The sequence below is a fragment of the Pteropus medius genome, unplaced genomic scaffold, assembly GCF_902729225.1.
Source record: "Pteropus medius unplaced genomic scaffold, Ma_sr-lr_union100, whole genome shotgun sequence".
NCBI lineage: Eukaryota > Metazoa > Chordata > Mammalia > Chiroptera > Pteropodidae > Pteropus > Pteropus medius.
The window spans coordinates 1,845,246-1,867,268 of NW_024352787.1; the positions used below are offsets into that span (position 1 = coordinate 1,845,246).

Sequence of the window (22,023 nt, forward strand, 5' to 3'; positions counted from 1 at the left end):
TTTGGTCCTTTGAAAGTGTTATGAGTACTGATTTAGGACTCAAGCCTGACTCTGTTGAGAGTACCTCATTTTAGCTTCCTTTAAACAATGCCCCAGAGTGGCAGCATTTTTTAAAAGACTGGTAACTTACTTTGTAGGTGAAATAAGAGATGGGCACACTCAGTCATTTTTGGAGTGTGACTTGCTATTACCTTTTGGGAAAACAATCTGGCACTAGATGTTAAAATAAAAGTACATACCCTTTGACCTAGCTGTTCAGTTTTCAGGAATCTATGCTGTAGAGATAAAGACTGAATTGTGAGATGATGTTTAAAAGGACATTTACAACAGCGTGTGGTTTGTAGTAGCCAAAATCCTGACCAACCACAGTGTCTACCAAATTGATGAATGATTGAGTAAATTACTGTGCACCTTCACTATAAAATACTATTGCAGTTTTCACTTGAAGGCATGTCCATATGTGTTGTTAAATTAGAAAAGCAATTTGAAGAATAATGTGTAGTACAGTCTCATTAGTGTAAACCACCTTCCCTTCCTAAAATATTTTTAGTTGTGTTTGGAAGAGCACAAAGATGTTGTATACACATCGGATTGAAACAAATGTGTGTGTACGTATATGTATATGAATATGTTTTAGCTCAAAAGATTTATCAGAGAGGGTTTTTTATTGATAAATTGCCTCCAGACATTTTATTGTCAGCATATTGAAACCTAGAGAAAAGTTGAATGACTAGTACATTGCACACCTGTACACTCTTCACCTAGATTAACTGTTAAACTTTTCTACATTAGCTTTTTTTCTCCAGCTCTCTCTTTCTCACTTTCTTTGCCTTTTCCTTCTTCCTCCTCAATCTTCTTCCTCCTCTTCCTCTCTCCCTTTGCTCCTCTGTTTTTTCCCTGAACTGTTTTAAAGAAAGTTGCAGATATCATGACACATCACACCTAAATACTTCAGCGTGAATCTGAAGGGTAAGATCACGTTCCTACAAAACCACGATACCATGATCACACCAAAGAAAATGAACAGATGTCTCATAATATCATTCAAGGTACTTTCCATATTCAAGTTTCCCCAGTTATGCCTCAAAGTGTCTTTTTAAATCTTTTTTGATCCTACCCATGGTCCATGGAGTTTACATGTTGTTTTGGTTATGTCTCTTGATTATCTTGCCATCTTTGTATTTTGTATCATTAACATTTTAGAAGAGTCCAGGGTAATTTTCTTATAGAATGTCTCACATTCTAGATTGGAGTTTTAATACCGATTTGGTCAAGGCACTTGGGAAGTGAGCTGGAAATATAGGGTTAAAGTTGGAAAGCGGTTTATTTTGAATTGGTGATTTTGAATGTGATGTAGTTAATAGATGATTTTGGGTGAGAGTATTGGACTAGGTAACTAAAGTAGAAGATGTGATTATTTGAAATGAGATCCTAAGAATTGAGTGGTAAGGATGTTGCATGGGTCATCCACACAGGGCACTTGAGTTAGGGTCAGTAGGAAGGTCATGAGTCAGGTAACAAATTCTGTAGTGAATATTGGGTTGCAGTAAGGATGTTGATAGGTGATAGCGAATTGGAGGTGATTTTGTGACCAGATAAATTAAACCTTAAGAAAACAAGTTTCTTCAAGGAGATAACATTCTGAAAATGGCAGTAGATCACAACGAGTTACGTGAGGTTTGCTGGAGAAGTAAGTTCCTGAGGGTATTGAGGTTTTCAGGTGAAGCAAGGAGATGGATGAAGTGTTCTATGAAGATAATGAACCTACAGTAGACTGATTGACGACGGAGTGGCAATCTCAGAGGTGGAAGGGCTTGGAAAAGAGGGAGGAAATGTTTTATGGAGGTGGGGATAGTTGGTTTAGCTGAAGTTCTGAGGGTGAGGGATGGCCAGAAAAGCTTGTACTTCTGGTGATGAAGGAAGAGTCCCTGAAATACTCTGTAAGAAGGGTGAGCACTTGGGCTCAGAAAAGTGGTCTCAAAGGTATTCTGAGGGGGCTGGGTCTGTACACTTCATCAAAATAACTTCTAATTCTATTTTCTTTGGCCCTGCTGTCCCATGCTACTACTGTCTATATCATAGACTAGTACATATCACTTCCTGAATGACTTCTCTATAAATATTCTTTACCTGCACCAATCCATTCTTCAATATGGACAGTATAAACCCAGTTATCACTTCCCTGCTTAAAACCCTTTAGTGTCTTCCAACGGACTTCTGCGGACCCTCGATTTATACCAGTTTCTCTCATGCTCTCTTTTTTCCTACTGATGTACCATCCTCTCCCCAGCTGAGGACCTTCATAGTTAGCCTATAGTCTAAGCAGCTAGAACAAAGAATAAAAAAATTGACCTAAGAAAGTTACAGTTTAATTTTTCTCCCATGTAATAGTCCAGAAAGGAAGTTGTCAGGGACTGGTAGGATGACTCTTGCATTCAAAGCAGATGGTTTGGCTTTCATTTTGGGATCTAAAGTGGCTGCTTTCATAGTCAATCATTAGGCCTCAGCAGGGAGGTGGCCGGGGAGTTCACTTTGTTTTTAGGGCATAATCTAGAAGACATTTTATTTCTGCTTCCATCCTGTTGGTGTTTAGTCATATGGTCACATCTAGCTGCTGGGAAGATGGGAAATATAGTTGATATCAAGGTGTCCTAATACAAAGCTAAAAAGTAGCATTTCTCTTATGAAGCGAAGGGAGAATAGAATAGATATTAGAGGATGACAAGGGGAAATAAGAATATATACATGTATCTGCTCATCTGTGGAAACACACACATATACCCAAGACCGGAACTAATAAGATAGCGTTCCTACAGGAGGTGGAACGAGAACCTGGTGGAAACGATTGGGGGATGGGGAACAAAATACACGGCATGAAGGGGAGAGACTTCTTTGATTATACATTTGTATAATTCTAACTTTTGAATCCATATGAATATTTCAAAATAAGTAAATAGAATCACTGATGTTCTGGGGAAAACACTCAAAGTGGAAACCAAACAGAAAGAAATGGACGTAACTAAGTGAATGATATAATCATGCTGAAGGAGAGAGAAAAAAAGCTAACCTAAATAACTTTAACAGTACTTTGACTAGATACCTCAAACTAAAGACTATATACATAAACAAATATTAAACTCTAGTTAATAGGTTTGTTTTTCCTAGTTCATGTGTTAGCAGTTCCGAAACCAGTTTATGTACTTTCAGGGACTGTGGAAATAAATACATGTATTGTGGATAAGAAGAGCCAAGTTTCTCAGTGTCAGAGAAAGGAGTTATAGATTGGGAATGGATAAGGATAGAATGAAGCCTGTGGTGTTGAATCGAAATTGGAGGTATCTATATCAACTCATGATTTTTAATTATAATGGGAAAGTAGTACCTTTAGAATTGAGAAACCTAGCAACTTACCCAAATGATCAAAATGAACATCATTGGTAACGGAAACAGATTAACATCATGTGCCTCTTGACATAATACACTGAAAAGAGTATGTTGTTTCTGTGACATTCTTGCCAAGAATGTAAAACCTGAATATAATCATGAGAAAACATTAGACAAACCAAACTGAAAGACAGTGTACAAAATAAATGGCTTGTACTCCTCAAAAGTGTCAAGGTCAATAAATACAAAGGAAAGTGGATCAACTTATTCAGATCAAAGGAAACTAAGGATACATGACAACTAAATGCAGTGTGTCATCCTGGATTAGGTCCTGGACCAGAAAAAAATGTTTTTCTTTTATAGTGAAAGTCATAAATGGGACAATTGGTGAAATTCGAATAAAGTCCTAGATTAGACAGTGAAACTGTTATCAATGTTATTTCACATTTGGTCATTGTACTGTGATTACATAAGAGTCTTCTCTTGGTTTTAGGAAATATACACTATTTAGAGGTTAAGTCCATCTTGTCTGCAACTTACCCTCAAATGTTTAAGAAAAAAAAATGAGTGTGTTGGGAAGAGAGTTAAAATGAGGTAACAATGTTAACATTTGGAGAATCTGGTAAAGAATATGTAGTAATTTTTTTGTATTTTTGTGAATTTTCTGTAATTATTTTAAAATAAAAAGTTTTAAAAATAGGCAAAGAGCATGCACCTACCCTCCCCAGTGCTAACATTTAAGGAATAAAAACAGATGCATTTGCAATTTGTACTTATATATCATTCATCTGACTAATTCTAAAGGATAAAGGGATTTAAAAAGTATGAAGGACAGAAAAGGACAATTTACTGTCCAGTTCGATAACTACTTAGTTGTTTAAATATGAATTTGTTTTTCCTGAGCTAATTGTAAGCTTTTGTTAAGTTAAAGACTCTTTAGAGGAAAAAATGTAATTTGGTTAAAGTTAATTTCTGTGTCCCCATGAAATAAGCAGTGGCTTTTGGCCCCTGTTTGATCCTGGCAGTATGTGGAGCTAATGTCTGGCCAGTGTTTTGGAAGCAGCAGGTAGTCAGGAGAAAGCCGCTCCTAGGGGTCCTGTCTTGTGTGTGCTGGTCGTGATTTCCCTTACAGATGGGACCTCATGAACTTTGGCAGAGGTCATCCTCAATTCCTAGTCTAAACTCAGAGTCATAATTTTTATGAGTATGTGATTAATAATAGCGTTAAAGTTATAACCTAAGTCTCAGAGAGTACCTCTACTATTTGCTTACTGTTTGAACGAGGGTCAATTTAAACAGCATTGTCTTTCCTGGAACATGGAAAGAAAGTAAACTAAGTATAAAATGGTAAGTTTTAAAATTGTAGGATGTGTTTGAGCAGTTCAATGATTTTTTTTTCCTATTTAATCTTTGAGCTTTTAGGCATAAAATAATTTTTTGATTAATGTACAGTAGTTTTTGGAGCAGTTGAGGCACCTTGATTTATTTTGGTTGTCTGCCATTAGCCATTACTTTACCTGATTTTCCTTAGGAAAGAAAAACAGATAATGATCTGATTTTACATAGTAATATGTAATATTTTATTCAGAGAGCATTAAAGATAAAATGATTTTGCGTATTAATTTTATTCCTGAAATATTATTTACCAAGATAAACGTATGTATTTTCATGCTGTATTTACTATTCAAGTAGAAAGATTTTTAAAAGCCCATGATTTATTTGTGTGCTTCCGTGGCTCTGTTCATTGATATCCAAATGCAAGTTAATATTTACTTTTAATTCTTTTGAGTTGCATTTTCTAAAATCAGCACATCTTTTTCAAAATGGAAGAAAACTACAACATATCATTTATCCTGTAAAAATGCATACATTTAAATTATTTGTGTGTCATCAGTCACAAATTAATCACTCGGCATCAGAAAATAATCTTAGTTTTGTTCAAATGATCAATAACTATTTCTGAAAGCTATGTTGTATTTTACTGATGACAGAGCCTGATGCCAACTGTTTGGCATTGGCCACACAGAGAGCAAGAAAATTTATACCAGTACTAGCCTGTAACAAGAAAGCCAGTAAGGTTAAATACGAAATATGAAGTATATAAAGATTACAGTATTGTCTTTGACTGGAAGAGGGAAGGATTAAAATCCTGATAGATTGCCTTTCTAAGTTATTTACTTATAATTTACTTATAATTCAAAACATTCTGAATTGTTAATTTGCACATAAGAACACCGTTTTTTGGGAAATAAAATTACAGCTGTACCTTGATATTCTAACTTTCATTTTTTTCTGTAAATTATACACGAATAATTTACATATTGTTGATTTTGTTTTGCATTTGTTTCCCTTTTGTTTTGGATACGTTGGTGTGGATGTCCACCTCCGTGACTTCTATAGTCTGATGTGTGTGCATTCTAATCTGCCTGTTCTTCTAATCATTTAGACATCATCAATCTTACCTTGTAAGCATCTCAAATGTAATGTGCCCCAAACTTTGCCTCTCAATTTGTTCCTTTTCTGTAAACGGCATCTTCTGTCATGTTGCGAAGCCAGAAGTTTGGGTGTTGTACTTGACTCATCTCCCCCATTCTTGATATCCACTAAATCACCAAGCCCTGTCTGCTTCCTAAATCTCAAGTTTACCTTCTTTTCCCCTTCTGTATTGTCCGTACTCCAGCTGTGTTCTGAAGCCTTGTTATTTTTCAACATGTCTCCTGCACTTGTCAGCTAATGATTTTTCCCATCTTCACTCTTGCCCCTCCCCGATCCTAGTTCTAGTAGCAGCTTGAACGATTCCTGGAATGTACATATCTAGTCCTATCTACCCTGTTTCAACCCTTCTGGTTGCTCTCAAGGTAAAGTAAAATCTTTGCATGGCTATCAGACCTTGGATGCCCATTTGACTTTTCAGGCACCCTGTTCTCTGCTTTGCACATACACTTTGGCCATGATGTCCTTTCAGCCTCTTCATAGAAACACCTGGTGATATCCATTTGCTTTTTACAACAATGAAAATTCTTCCTAATATTACCTTTATTTGTGTCCTTCTGCATCTTTATTTTCTTTCCAAGCCAGGAAAATTTATGTAGGTCCCAAATACTTTGCTTTTCCTGGAATACCACATCTCTCATTTCCTATATCTATCAATCTCTTTGGCAAGCCATCACCCTTTTATTCTTCAAAAGTGCTTTAGTTTTGTGTTTGTAAACTATATGGCAAAGGGATTCATTTACCTTTAATAGCCTGACCTCTTTCAGGGAATCTTGAAAGAATTTTATTAAATTCATGCCTATCTATTTTGTCTTTCCAAGCATCCTAGCATTTTGCCTTCAATTGCTCATTATTTTTGTCTACCCAAATATAATATAGGCAAATGTCATATTTTTGTAATGATTTTGTGAGGTGTATTGGTTTCATCAGAAGTTTCTTATACCTTCCGATACTTTCCCCATACAAATAAACATTTAAAAAGCCCTTAGAAACATTAGTTATTGACTATGGGCTGAGTTATTATCCACAGAGCAAGGTCAGGATCTCTGCATTTCTCCTGGGCATGTGCTATAAAAGATGTTTATTCAATTATTGTCTATATGCGGTAACTTCTTCCATGGAATGTTTGTAGCTAAAGGAATAATATTAATATTTGAATTTTGGAACTTTCTTGAAATGTTTTCAGTTTCTTGAAATGTTTTGAATAGTTTTGAAACTATTCAAAAATAATTTGAATAGATTGAAAATTGGATTTTATAAAATTTTAGGCACATAGTGTCTTCTGAGAACAGAGATGCTCAGGATTTTTCATGTGGTTGCTGAGTATGGTCTATTACAAAGAGATGCATAGAAGAATGCCTAGAAGGGTGTATTAGATTGTTAACATTGGTTGGCTTAGAGATAAGAAGTCATATTGTAAAGATATGCCCTTCTTCCCCATACGTATACATTAGGATACAGGATAAACCTGCTGCAAGAAAGAGTCTTAAATATAGAGGTATCAATAAGAAAGAAGTTTATTTACTTGTCATGTAACAGTCTGGCTAGTTCATGCTGATGGGGCAAGTCAGTGTTCTGTGGTAATTCTGGGAGATAAAGACACACACCCACCATGTGCACACCCATCTTGCTCCATTTCATCTGCATTGCCAATCTGAGTTCCCGCCATCTCAGGAAGCTCATAGGAAGAGAGAAGAAAAGGAAGCCCAAACAAGCAGTTCTTTTTTTTTTTTTTTTTTTTTTTAAAGTAAGTGATTCTGGAGTTGGATATATCACTTTGACTTACAATCTCTTGTCTAGGAATTAGCTTGTCATGTCTAGCTACAAGAAAGACATGAAAATGGTGTTGTCTGGGTGGTCTTTTGTTCAGCTAAGACTCTATTACTGTGGAAAAATGAAAAGATATTTTAGGGAAAACCAACAGTCTGTCACAATATACTTCTGTATTTAAACTTTTAAAAATGTATATTACTATTATCATTTATATTATACTAAATTTAGATAAATTATTCATTCTCTCTGGATCACAATTTTCTTATTTTTTAAGTTTTCTATTTCCTTGTAGTTTTTAAATTTTATCGCTGCTTACTGAAAGTTCTCCAAAAGCAGATACTATACTATTCTCATTTTTCTTCCTGTGATACCTAGTTGCGGCATGAGTAGAAGGTGTAGAATAAATGTTGATAGATATAGATTAATTTGCTCATAATATCGACATTGTTAAAACCTCATAGCAAATGTTAGAAGCTTTTTCAGTAAAGTGCCAGAGATTAAATATTTAGACTTTGTGGGTTACAAGGTCTCTGCTGCAGCAACTTGACTCCAGTGTTGTAGCATGAAAACAACCATTTGTAAAACTGCAGTGTTACAGTAAAACTTTATTTACAAAAATAGGTGGTAGGCAAAATATATTGTCTTCTATATATTTGTTCTCATATAAAGGGGTAATAATGAGCACAATGATGAAAATGCACCTTCTTGAGTGCCTTGCATTGCAGTAAGCCTTATCCCATTTGTAGCTCATGACAGTCATACAAAATAGGTTCTATTATCACCACTTTACAAATGAGAAATCTAAAACTTTGAGAGCTTAAATAGTTTATCCAAGGTGAGAGGTAGACCTGATACTTGAACCTGAGATATTCTTGTAAAAGTGAGGATTCTATGAGACTTGAATAGCAAGTTCAAACCGGGCTTTCTAGGTTTGTTACACAGCATGATGATACAGATTAGAACTATACAGAAGTGGCCTAAAGAAGCTGGAAGGAATTAATAAACCTCTCTGTTTTACTTCAGCTTCAGCTCCGTCATGCTTTTGTGGAAAAACCCGATTCTAATTCCTGCTTTCCCCGCATCTGAAATGCCTCTTCACACTACCTTTTATTTTACTCCTACTTAATATCTTTGTAGTCTACATGACCAAGATCAAAAACACCCTTCATAAAGTCTTTCTGTATCATAGAACTCTCCTGATACCATTCCTGTCCCTCTTGTGGATATTACCTCTTTGAACTTTACTTTGTAATAGACTTTGTATACGAGGCTCAGTTTTTTCTATTAGATCACAAGCTCTCCTCCTCTTCCCTTCCTTTGATATATAATAAACTTCTCATATTAAAATACTTAATTTGATGAGTTTTGACATATATACACCTGTAAAATCATCACCACAGTCAACATAGTGAACATTTCTGTCACCTTCAAAAGTTTCCTGATGGCCTTTATAATCGTCCACCTTCTCTACGGCCCTGTCCCCATGCAACCAACCACATGATCTTTCTGTCACTGTAGGTTGTTTTGCATTTTCTAAAATTTTATACGAATGGGCTCAATATAGTATGTATTCTTTTTGGTCTTTAACTCAGCATAATAAATTTAAGATTCATCCTTGCATGTATGAGCGATTCATTTCTTTTCACTGCTATGCAGAACTTCATTTTATGGACAAACCACATTTTGTTAATTTAGATTGTTTCTAGTTTTTGACTGTTGCAAACAAAGCTATTAACCTTTGTGCCTAAGTGGCTGTATAGGCATATGGTTTTATTTTAACTTGGGTAAATACTTGAGAGTGTATTGTCTGAATCATATAGTGAGTATATGTTTAATTTTTAAAAAAACTTCCAAACAGTTGCAAAGTGGATGTATCAATTTATATTCCCACCAGAGTGTATAACAGTTCCTTTTGTTCCACAGCTCATCATCAATAGGTATTATCTGTCTTTTAATTTTTAGCCACTTAAATTGGTGTTTGGAGGTATCTTGTATTTCTTTAGCAGCCATGATGTTGAACATCTTTTCTTGTGCTTACTGGCCATTCGTGTATCTTTTGTGAATGTCTGTCCAGATATTTGCCTATTTTTTTTACTTGGTTTGTTTGTCATCTTATTATTGTATTGTGAGTATTTTTATATATTCTAGATACATGTTCTTTGATATGTGTGTTGTGAATGTTTTCTTTCAGCCTGTGGTTTGCCATTTCATTTTTCTTAAATACATTCTTTGAAGAGCAGACTTTTGCAATTTGATGAAGTACAGTTTATTGATATTTTTATGGTTCATGGTTTTTTTGCACTAAGAATCTGTTGCCTACCTCTTGATAACAGATTTTTCTCCTATATTGTTTTACAATATGTCTTACATTTTTAGGTTTTACATTAAGGTTTGTGATTTAACTTGAGTTAATTTTTGTGTGTGATTGCAAGTTAGGGTTGAGGTTCATTTCCTTTTTTTCCTAAAATAAATATCTAGTTGTTCTACCATTTAGTGAAAAGACATTTATTTCCTCATTGAATTAACTTAGCAATCACCGTCTTAAGTTTACATTTAGAGTTTTATTGCTGTCTCAAGTTCAGATATGTTTTGTTATTACTTGAAGTGAAGGAGATGAATAATCTTTTACTGTTTTTGCGGTTATAGGACACTGACGATAAATTCCTCCTGATAATGAGAATTAGATTTTTAACTGACTTATTGTTCTCCAGCTCAATCTGATATCATTTTATTTTTAGGTGTTACTCATAATATTGCGTTACTTCGAGAGGTGATAATCAACTCACGCTTTATAAAAGGAGACATCAACACTAAATTTCTTTCTGATGTATATCCTGATGGCTTTAAAGGTTTGTATGCATCGAAGTATTTTAGTGTATTAAAGTTATTTTTTATACTTTATTATAATATATACTTTTTTCCGTTTTGAAATTAAGGCCTTTGGCCTATATTGTACTTTATTAACATACTTAGAATATCCTAGATTATTGACATTCATGATTATGAGTATTCACCAGTGATTAATGAATGTGTAATAATCTGTCATTTTGCTGGGTAGGGAATTAAACTATGTAGAATGTTGTCCTAGTCCAGTTTTGAAGAAAACAGAGCCAGAGCATTAGCCTACCTGATTTTCTAGTTTCTGAAAGTTGATTCAGATTTATAGTCCCTGCTGATATATGCAGGTATATGTGTAGGGTGTATGCAGGAACTCTTCTTTAATAATTAAAACTATATATTTATGAAAATTAGCATGGAAAATTTCAGAATACCAGATGGTATTCCTATTAATGAAAATGAATATGTCTAAGAAGATCATCATTTTTATGCTGAAAAAATGAATTTTGAATAAAATAATCAGTGGAATGTGAAATTTAGTGCTGCAAAGTTATCAGTGATTGTTTCCAGGTAGTAGGAAATTGCTCATCAGGTGAGAGACAGGGAAAACCATTTAGTGAGCATTGAAAACACGGTTAACGTGATATTAAGAAACAGGACTTATGCGAGACTTAATAGCAATGTTATGTAGGTGAAAGCCAGAAGCGTCTACATATATTTCTAATGAACTTGGGGATATATGAAGATTAGATATTCCCTCACAAACGTCAATTGTTCTTTATATCCATTTTAAAGTGTTTTAGTATATAAAATGACTTAGTGATTTTGGAAGCAGTATATAGATTCGGGTCAACTTCATGTAGTCGAACTATTGAATACATTTACAAAGCAATTTCTTCAGAATTTACAATACAGAATTTTCATAAGATTAAGGATTACTGATTTGATTCTTCTTTCAAAACTTTAGTGTTACTGGGTTTTATTATTAGTACCAAGGAAAATGAAATGTTTGTATTTGGAAAAGTTAAAGACTAATGAATCATCAGGCTATTTTTCTTGAACTTTTAAATTTAAAAATATACAATCTTAATATGGTTGCAGTTTTATATTTGTGTGATTATTTCATTAATATCTATTGTTTTCATGAAGCCAGGGACCACTTGTGTTGTTACTTTTTATTGTATCCCTAGCAAATACACAAATTCTTGTTTATCCTATTTTTAAATTTTAGACACAGTCATTTCAAAGTTCAATCAGGATTTCCATATGCTTTTATGTTGGCCTGCCTAATGTGTCTGTGAAGGCGATACGACGTGAAACAGTAGGCAGAGGAGACAACAGACCAAAACTTCAGGGAACATTTAGAACAAAAGTATGCGTGCGTGGGTATTTACATATACATACGCACATTTGTATATATACATATATGATATTATATCTCATCACCATAGAGAAGATAATGGGCATTTAAAATTCTAATTGGAGTTGATTACTGTGTGCTGTACATTTAGCAGTAATAGAAAATGTCCCAGATTCTTAATGGAATTCAGAAATGTACCTAAAACATAATATTGCAATATTCTGTGATAAATTTAATATATTACATTGCTTTTTTTGGTAGAGAATTATCAGCAACAACACTATAATTCTGTTTCTTAGCTTATGCAAGAACACACTTGTAAAATTCTTATTTGTAAGTTATTAGAGGGGCCTTTAGCAATTTTTAACCTTAACCTTAGCCTTCATTTTACATGTGAGGAAGCCAAAACACAGAGAGATTAAGGCTAAATAACCAATAATATAACAAAACAAAAAAATTGAACTTAGAGTTTTCAACTTCCCTTTCAATACTCATTCATTTGTGCTAGGATTCAAAATCATAAATCACAGAAATTTTCAGAGTGTGCGATATGTCATCATAATGCCTGTAAGGACTTTAAAAATGCACACATATTTACCATACTTCATGTCTACCTCTTATTTTATTCCTTCATATTACTTTCATGTCAGTTCTTCTCTAAATGGCTGCTATCTTCTGATCTTCTTCTTCAGATTACTCATTTTGCCCCAGAGCAAGTCTTAAATATATTAAACTGTATCATTTTGATTGTTTGATATATGTGCCTGAAAGAGCAGCAGGAAGTGGCAACTGAAGTTAATCCAGGATCTTCTCCATATGTTTGAGGCTGGGTCATTTTGCCCCTTTGGGATTACCCATCTGCTTCCCATCTGTCCAGATATCCTAGGCATGATGCATAGGCAAGTGCCTATTTTTATGACTGCATTAAAATTTTCTGTTATATATGTTTATTATCTCAAGTTTATTTGTAGACTAGGACAGTGTTACTGAAGGTTCTTAGACTGAACTTTGAAATGACTGTATCTAAAATTTAAAAATAGGATACACAAGGATTTGTTGTTCTTGTCAATTTATTAGATTCTAAGATTGGAAAGCTATTTTCCTTTGATTCAGAAAAATAAATGGAACATGGGGAACAAGGTATTTTGATTCTGAAATAAAAGGAAAATGAAGAAGATACGTTAAGAACTATAATTTCAGTTGGCCTGTAATGAACATCTTGAGCTTATTTCTCTGCTGCCTTAACACACTACAAGCACCAGCTCCATCAAAAGAAATGATCAGAATTATCTTTCTCTTCTGAAAAGTTGCAGAATTTTTACAAAAATTCGATTCAACATAAGAAATATATCATTGTACTTTTTCCCATTGAATTTAGTCAAATATTTCTTTACCTTTATAAGTGGCACTAAAATATATGGACTGAAGTGTTGCTTTTAATAATTCAGTCATTAAAGTCATTTGACAAATAATTGATATAGGCTCTAGAAGAAAATAAAAAATGAATAGTGTATTTTCTCTGCTTTTAAGGAGCTTACATCGCAAGAGAGATAAACATGTAAAGGACTGATTATAGGACAGAATAAAATAAGTGCTAAGGGAAGATATAAGCAAAGTACCTTGAGAACTGAGAATAAAGACACCAGTTCTGATTTAGGGAATCAAGGATGGCTTCAAGGACACGGTAGCCTTACACTATTGAAACACCTCTCCAGGAACTCTATTTCATAGGCTGTAGGGCCATCATACTGCCCCTGGAGTGCCACTATGTGCATCTCGTCCTAATCCATTCTTTTTGATATGATGTTGGTAGTTTGAAATCAGCCTTGGAGAAAGTTCTTACCATAAGGAGATTGACAAATGCTGCTCCTGTACCCCAATTGGTTGGTAAACATTTACCAGGGAACTTCCTTCTAACCCTTTGAGCTGACTGTTGAGAACAAACGGAGCCATCAGTGTACAAAGGAAAAGGACTACTCATCAAGAGAGAAAGACCTAGACGAATGCCAGAGGACAGGCAATGCTCAGTTTTAGAACTGCTGATGTGGTATCCAAATAATTGAAAAATAGTAAGAAAGCATAAGAATATTAATTAGAGGAGAAAGACTCTGATGAAGTAAAAACTGATGTTTAAAAATAAAATATTTCAGCAAAATGAAAGGAAGGATGGTTATTGTTAAGAACCAAATTAGTGACCCAAAGGAATAAATGGAAGAAGTATTTCAAAATACATAGCAAAAAGATAAAGAGAATAGTCATGTGTGAAATAAACATGGAAGGAAGATCCAAGAGACTTTACATGTACATAATAGAAGTTTCATGAAAAGAAAAGACAAAGGTAAATTTTAATTAAAAAATTAAAAATTATTTCTCAATTATAATGGCATACAATATTATGTTGGATTCACTGAGTTTCAGGTAGGCTTAATAAGTAACACCACTAGGCATATCAAGAACAAATAAAACTTGTTAAAACTTCTAAGAAGAAAAAAATACAAGTCATATGCAAAGAACGTGTAGAATGAGATCATCTTAAGACTCTATAAACTGGAAATTAGGAAGTCTTAAATATCTCTTTCATAGGAAAGAACTTGGCCCAAGAATACTATATCCAGCCAAGGTATCCTTCATTTGTCAATGTGAAAAGAGATGCTTTTAAATAAAGATTAAGAAACATCACTACATACCCTGTCTGAGGAAATTTCTGAAGAAAGTACTTTAACCAATTTAAAGTAAAGATTATAGCTTAAATATACACATTTCCCCCTGCCCCCCAACACTAGATTGAGTTTTATAAAGACACAAGCCCATAAAGAGAGGAGATAGAATTTTGAAAAATGAGAAGCTGGAAAATGATTTTCAAAAAAATTTTAAGATGACATTTATTACACCCAGAGAAGCATAATGAAAAGAAAAAAAAAAAAATCCCATCTCTAGATTATCTCTGTTACTTGTATGCTTTTTAAAAAAAAATGTTTGTACATCAGTATGGTTCTTATCCTCTCTGGTCTCTAGTCACTTTCCCCAAAGGTAACCACCAGGTTCATATGTATCTTTGCAGAACATAATTTAATGCATATAACAGCATATATGTGTATCCTTTATTCATATCAGCACTTACAGTGTCAGATGATTCTTAATTGACTTAGAAACCTTAGAAAGTTGAATCTTAAGCTGACAATATGAAAAACTGAGAAATAGCTCATTATCACTGTGGAACCCCTAAGAAGTCTCGGTAATTATTAGTTTGGGATACCTTGGGAAATCCCTAAAGGTAGGACTATTCGTCTTAAATCTCCTTCTCCCCTCCCTCACTCTCAGAGCAGGGTGACTTTCTGTCCTCCATCCTGGCAAAAGCTTTGAGATCCTTCTCTGTAGAGAGTAAAACATACTCTCTGTACCGGGGGACACCAGACATAGTTGGACAGAAGACTGAGTGAACATGGACATACTGAATGTGGTAACTCTACCTTCCCCCGCAGCCCTTGTTCCCCACTTGAATGGAAGTCACAAAGAAATAGTCTGACTCAGTATGAGAGCTGTGTAATGATTTAGAAATTCTTGAAAGAGTTTGTCAGTGTCCTATTATTGGAAGAGTTGTGTAGATCCTAGATAACATCTGTTAAACTGTGCTGTAAAGGACACATCCACACTCCATGGAGGATGAAGTAGATGATCTTTGCAGCACTTCTCTGTTAAAATTACTCGAGAGATTCTTAAATTGTACAAAGTAATTTAGTTAAATTGTAGAAGTAAACAAGTCTTCAGCACTCTTTCGGACAAATTTATTGAGAAACAGTCTTTGGTAAAATTTGAGAATCAGCTCCAGTATCAATGAAAAGATTACAGTTGATTTGTATCAATTTGCATGTGAGATGTAATGAATGATGGCGGATTTTATTTGGGACCCTCCTTTCTCAGTATTGTCTGAATCAGTACAGCTAACAACTTATTAGACAAAATGAAACACTGATTCAGCATCTTGCAGCTCATGGGATTCCCATAATGTATTGCCTTTTTCTCTGCTGATGAATGATGTGCAGATGTTTCTAGAGAAGTGACTATTTGACTGTGGACCACTACAAAATATATTCTACATCATGACCTTGTACACACACACATGAGAAATACTGAGTGGTTTATATTACAAAGTTTGATAAACATGAGTCTAAAACAGTTCTATTCAAAGTGAGATCTATGAACCTGCAGCATCAGCATCATGCTGGAGCTTGTTAGAAATGCATTCTTGTTCCACACCCCAGACTTAACCACCAGTCAGTGTCTGCAGGTGCAGCACAGGAATCTGTGATTCTGATGCACAGCAAAGTTTAAGAAGCACTTGTCCTCTTTATACTCCAGAGAGGTTTCGTGAGTATATTATTAATATTTTCCATATTATAAATTAAAACTTAGGAACTTTAAAAATATTTATTGATTCATTTTCAAAGTAATAGTAATTTGTTATATGTTGACACAAGAGCAATGATGTCATCACCTGTCCTATATCTCTTGGATCAGGGAACCTCCATGGTAGACTCCTGAAAAAATGAGAGAAAAAAGCAAATAAATCAGCATTATTATAAAAATAATTTTGATCTTGCAGACCACAAAAGTGCTCTTAGGGACTCCCAGTAATCCCCAGGTCATACTTTGAGAACTGTTCTCGTAGACTATGTTTTGAGAAGACTGAGACCAAATTTCTTTAATCCTCATAGAAGGTAATTAATTATGGAATTGGGATGTTTTCATTACTGCTTAAGTGTTGGGAGAAATCAGGAATGTTTCCAAGCCTATGAGTGTGGTTTATCAGACCCTCGAGGGGCCTGTGACTGAATTTCCAGAACCAGGTGATCAATCCCACATTGGTGTTACAGTTTATGGAGCTTCTAGGGTTGTCTTAAATAGGGATAGATTTTTGTGGCTTTCCCTTCCCTTCAGTTTCATGAAGAAAAATGCGCTGCAAATCTGGAAAGCATTTATATTCTAATTATGAATATTTTAAATTATTTCTATTTTGAGTGATTTTTTTAGACATAATGTTCTAATTTATTTCTTTCAAATAAATTTACTTGATTTTTTTTCTTTTGTGACGTGTACAAGTAGTATCTTATTGCTGATAACCCAGCATTCAAATTGGCTGTGCTGTATACCATTTAATACTCCATTATCTGTGTATAGCACTGTGGTAAATAAATAGTGTTAGAAATTGTGCTGAGGTTGCACAGCTCTCAGGGGGATTAACCTGCAGACCCTGGAGTATCAGACGAGATCGGGTGCGTTCAGGGTGGTATGACTGTAGACGACCCTGGAGTATCACATCTTGCCTTGATTCACACTCTTCTTGAGGAATTATGCAAATAGAACAGATTCCCAAACATTCAGCTGGACCGGGGTCTCTTCCTAGGCCTTGTTAGGCTAGACCACTGCCCCCAAGTAAAGCTATATTTTGGTAGGAATTAAAGAGGGAGAGAGAGATCGATTGGTTGACTGGTCGATTGGGATTCAAACCCTGACTGCATGCAAGAGTATCACACCTTTATTATTTTTTAATCCTTCATACTACAAAATGTGGCCTAGCCAGTGTCCTTGACCACAACACTTGTTTTCTACTTGTCCTTTATTCTCTCTCCTTAGACGTAAAACTGGGGCTGGGGAGTGATGAGAAGCAGATGTGAGGAGTGTTGGTTTTACTAGAGATCTCTGTATTGTTTCTTATTTGTAATCATTTTCTGTGCATGTTTAATATATATATATATATTTTTTTTTTCCAAATTAGACTATAAGCTTCCAGTGAGCAGGGGTTTTTGTCTTATTTAAACAGTGCTGTTCCCTCCTGTTCCCGCTGCAGTCTCCAGTGCCTGATATACTAGCTTCATAATTGATATTTGATAAAATACTTGTTTGAATGCCTAATAATTTTAAAAGATAGAAGCATAGATGTTAACATTTCTATATGTGACCGATTGGCTAATTAATTTTCCTCAGGACACAAGTTAACAGAGAATGAGAGAAACCACTTATTGGCAATAGCATCCTCATTATTTGTGGCATCCCAGTTAAGAGCACAACATTTTCAAGAACATGGAAATTCAAGGTATGTTATATCATTTAAAACAGAATAAATAAGCCAAAAAATACATAATTTACATAGTAAATAGCTAATGAAAGATCTCATCTCATTTCTGGAACTTATGAGCATTTAGAAATTATAATAAAGTCGCAGTGCTTAAAAATGATGTTGCTTTTATTTTCAAATGAAGTTTTTTGAATTCCAAAAGTAAGAAAGGATGTTGGCTCCTTTAATTTGGATATTATTAGAAGTAAGGAGATATTCTGAAACCTTATAGGAAATCTGTTCAAGTAATTTGTATTTATTATTTGTCTTATTACTTTGTTAATATTGAAAAAAGTTTTGAGAGTATTAAAGTACTAAAATTTAGGAATGAATTTTAGCAGTTAAGTGTGTGTGTGTGTGTGTGTGTGTGTATACACTTATATATATATATGAAACTCATTTGATATAAGTAAGATATAAGATGGAATTAAAACCACGTTGAGTAAGTTATTTGTGAGCCCTAAGTGTACCTTTTAGGTTCCCAGTAACCTAAGGGGAAGGGAGAACATGTTTTATGCAAGGGCAAATAAAAGAAAATCATTGTGATATTAATGCTTCTTACTGACAGGATTATTTATTATGAATGTCTATGGACTTGGTAGAGTAATCCTCCTTTAGCAGATATAATTCATTACTTGCTACAGTGATACTGTTGATAAAATTGTGTTATTTCAACTTGTTTTTTTTCCTTTTGCTTTCCCACAAGAAGAATAATAAAGATAAAAAAGAAAAAAAGATGGCAGGTGACCAAGCAGCTCTGAAGAGCACAGATCAGAAAGTCACATTACCCCTGATGAATTAGAAGAAAAACCAAATTGGGTTTAGGCTATATTTTAATGGCTAATGTGGTTTTACTCAGAAAATCTTGGAGTAACTGGTACTCTTCATTTGTTCTCCTTCTCAAGAGGAAGTACAGGAAGCTTAATCAACTATCTTTTTTTTTTTTAAAGTGACAATTCAGTAGATATCTATCTAGGGAAAGATTAGAGAACATAGAATATCAGTAAATTACTAAATGACTGGGAGGAAGAGGAAAACGGTCAATAGAGACATGAATCTGGCCCCCCCACCTCCCACCACCCAGTTGTGCTCTCCAGTGTGGTAACCACTAGCTATATGTGCCTATTCGAATTAAAATTAAATTAAAAACTTAGTTTCTCAGTCACATTTCAGTGTCAATATCAGTGTAGTCACTAGCCGCATTGCTATTCCCAGTGCTCCGTAGCCACTACTGTACTATGGTTAGTGGCTATGTTTTGGGAAGAACCTTTCTATCGTCGCACTTTTATTTCCATCAAGCTCTGTTGGACAGTGTTGTTTAGGACGGATGTGTGTATAGGAAAGAGTCTAGGTTTTGCTTTAATACCAGAACCATACCTTGTATTATTTTTTATTCTTTTGGTAAATACAGTATTCATATCTTGATTCCTTGACCTTCAGGTGTTATTTGGACCTTGCTTATTTTAGAAGTCTTGGGTGTAGCTAATGGTGAACTTTCACCTTTAAGAAATGTATTCAAGTTCTTTTTAGAGAGTGCTGACTTCATTGGTAAAAATCTGCAGGTTTACAAGGAAAAGAATAAAAATTACCTATAATTCCACAAACTCTTTAATAGCCACTTTTAACATTTTGACATGTCCCCTTCCAGGTATGTATTTTGTTGTGTGTATATATGTATGATTTTAAATATGCATACATGTACATATATACACATAATTAGAATCATATGTAGAATATAGTTTCAATTCTATTAAAACTTAATATTATGTTATAACTATATAATTTTTTTATTTCCTAGTCTTTGGAAACATATTTTTTATTTGTTACAGAGAATTTGAAGCATATGTAAAGTAAGCCTTTGCCCTTTAAAAGACACCAAAGATTTGTCATAGACTCTTTATCAGAGAAGTTATGTGAATGGCAAATAAGTTCATGAAAAAGCTGGTCAACGTCATCAGTCATTAGAGAAACACAAATAAAAATCATAGGGCTACACCACTACACACCCATTAGAATAATGTAGATCAAATGGTGAGTGTTTAAATAAATGTGTTATATCCATACAATAGAATACTATTTAGCAATAAAAAGTAATGAAGTAATGATACATGCATCCGCATGCATAAATCTGAAAAGAAAATCATGCTAAGAAAAATAAAACAGTTAAAGAAGACTATATATATAATGGGCGATTTCATTTACTTGAAATTTCTAAGAAAGGCCGGTGTGGATTAGTCTCTTAAATTATGTAAAAAACAAAATGTAGAGTTCAGACTAGTTATGATAATATTAGCCCTTAGTCTCATTATTGTTTTTCAAAATGTATTAGTCTCTTAAATCATGTTGAGAAAAAAAATGGAGTTAGACTCTGTTATTACTAGCTTTTATAACCATCAATGTATTTATCTCCTTGATATTTATTTTTTCATCTGTTTTCTTGGTGTACTGTCTAGTGTCATTTTATTTCAACCTGCACAACTGCCTTGAGCAGTTCTTGCAGGGCAGGTCTATTGGTCACAAACTCCCTCAGCCTTTGTTCATCTGGGAATGTCTTAATTTCACCTTCACTTTTGAAGGATCATTTTGTTGGGTTTCGGATTCTTGGTCGATAGTTCTTTTTTTCTTTTAACACTTTGAATATATCGGTCTATTGCCTCTGGCCTCCAAGGTTTCTTATGAGATATTTACTGATAATCTTATCGAGAATCCCTTGTATATGATGACTCACTTCTCTCTTGCTGCTTTCAAGATTCTTTCTTTGTCTTTTGTCTTTTGAAAGTCTGATGTGTCTTGGTGTGCGTCTCTGGGTTCTCGTACTTGGAGTTCATTGAACTTCTTGGATGTTCATCTTCATATCTATCATCAAATTTGGGAATTTTTGAGCCATTATTTCTTCGAGTATTTTCTCTGGCTCTTTCTCCTTCTGTTTTCTGGGCCTCTCACAATGCATGTGTCTGTCGGCTTGATGGTATCCCACAGGTCCCTTAGGCTCTGTTTACTTCAGTCTTTTTTTCCCTGTTCTTTTAGACTTGATAATTTCTATTGTCCTGTCTTCAGGTTGGCTGATTGTTTCTCTGCTTGCTCAGTTCTGCCTTTGAAATTCCTCTAGTGAGTAGTTCATTTCAATTACTATATGTTTCAGCTTCAGAATTTTTTTTCATTTATTTTTAAGTTTTCTATCTTTTTATTGCTATTTTCATTTTATGTACACATTGTTTTCTTGACTTTCTCTGTCTTCCTTTAGTTCTTTGAGCAGTTATTTTAAAGTCTTTGTCTTGTATATCTGTCATTTGGTCTTTTTCAGAGAAGTATTCTGTTGATTTTGAATAGACCATACTTTCCCATTTCTTTGTATGACTTGTAATTTGTTGTTGTTGTTGTTGAACACTGGACATTTAAATCCAATAATATGGTAGCTCTGGAAATCAGATTCTTTTCCTTCCTCAGGTTTTACTATTTGTTTGTTGTTATTACTTTTTTAATTTATTTATTTGATTGTCGTAGGATGTCTCTGTGCCAAGTATCAGCCTAAGGTGTAAACATTAAGTTTTCTCAGGTCTTTTCTGAACCTTTCCTTGGGTGTGTAGTCACTTTCTAATTTCTTCATGTATGCAGTTGTTTTTAAATGTCTTAGTATTTAATGTCTGGCTCTTGAAAGGGGAAAAAACAAGAAAGGAAGGAGGGAGGAAGGGGGCACTGGCCCTTTAAATCTTTTGGCAGTCTCTTCAACCAAATGGAGAAGGGCTTGCAACAATGTGGGTGGTGCAATAAAAATGGCTACCTATCTCTTTATCTTCACCTCTGTGATCAGAAGCAGCAATTAGAGCACAGATCCCCTCTATTTGAAGGACAGGGTCCTTTTTGCCCACTCTAGCTTTCACAGCTGTGTGTAAGCTTCAAGAATAAGTGTACAGCTATCTACCATATACCTGGGGGTGGGGTAATGGGTAGCTGCTACAGTGCTCAGAGCTGAAATTGGCTGTATTTTGCCATCCAGTTCTTCCCCTGAAAGTTGCAAGCCCTCCGCTGGATTCCAGAATTCCAAAATAGTTATGAGACA

The 22,023-nt window shown here is 34.5% G+C and overlaps 1 protein-coding gene across 6 annotated transcripts in view; it reads left to right on the plus strand.

Moving 5' to 3' along the window:
• The window catches only part of PCCA (propionyl-CoA carboxylase subunit alpha), a 338,552-nt gene that overhangs the window by 176,563 nt on the left and 139,966 nt on the right, over positions 1-22,023 (plus strand). For all 6 annotated transcript variants that reach the window (XM_039849219.1, XM_039849216.1, XM_039849218.1 and 3 more), the window contains 2 exons: positions 10,389-10,499; positions 17,834-17,942. In XM_039849219.1, the coding sequence (XP_039705153.1) occupies positions 10,389-10,499; positions 17,834-17,942 (220 nt within the window). The remainder of the gene's footprint in view (positions 1-10,388; positions 10,500-17,833; positions 17,943-22,023) is intronic.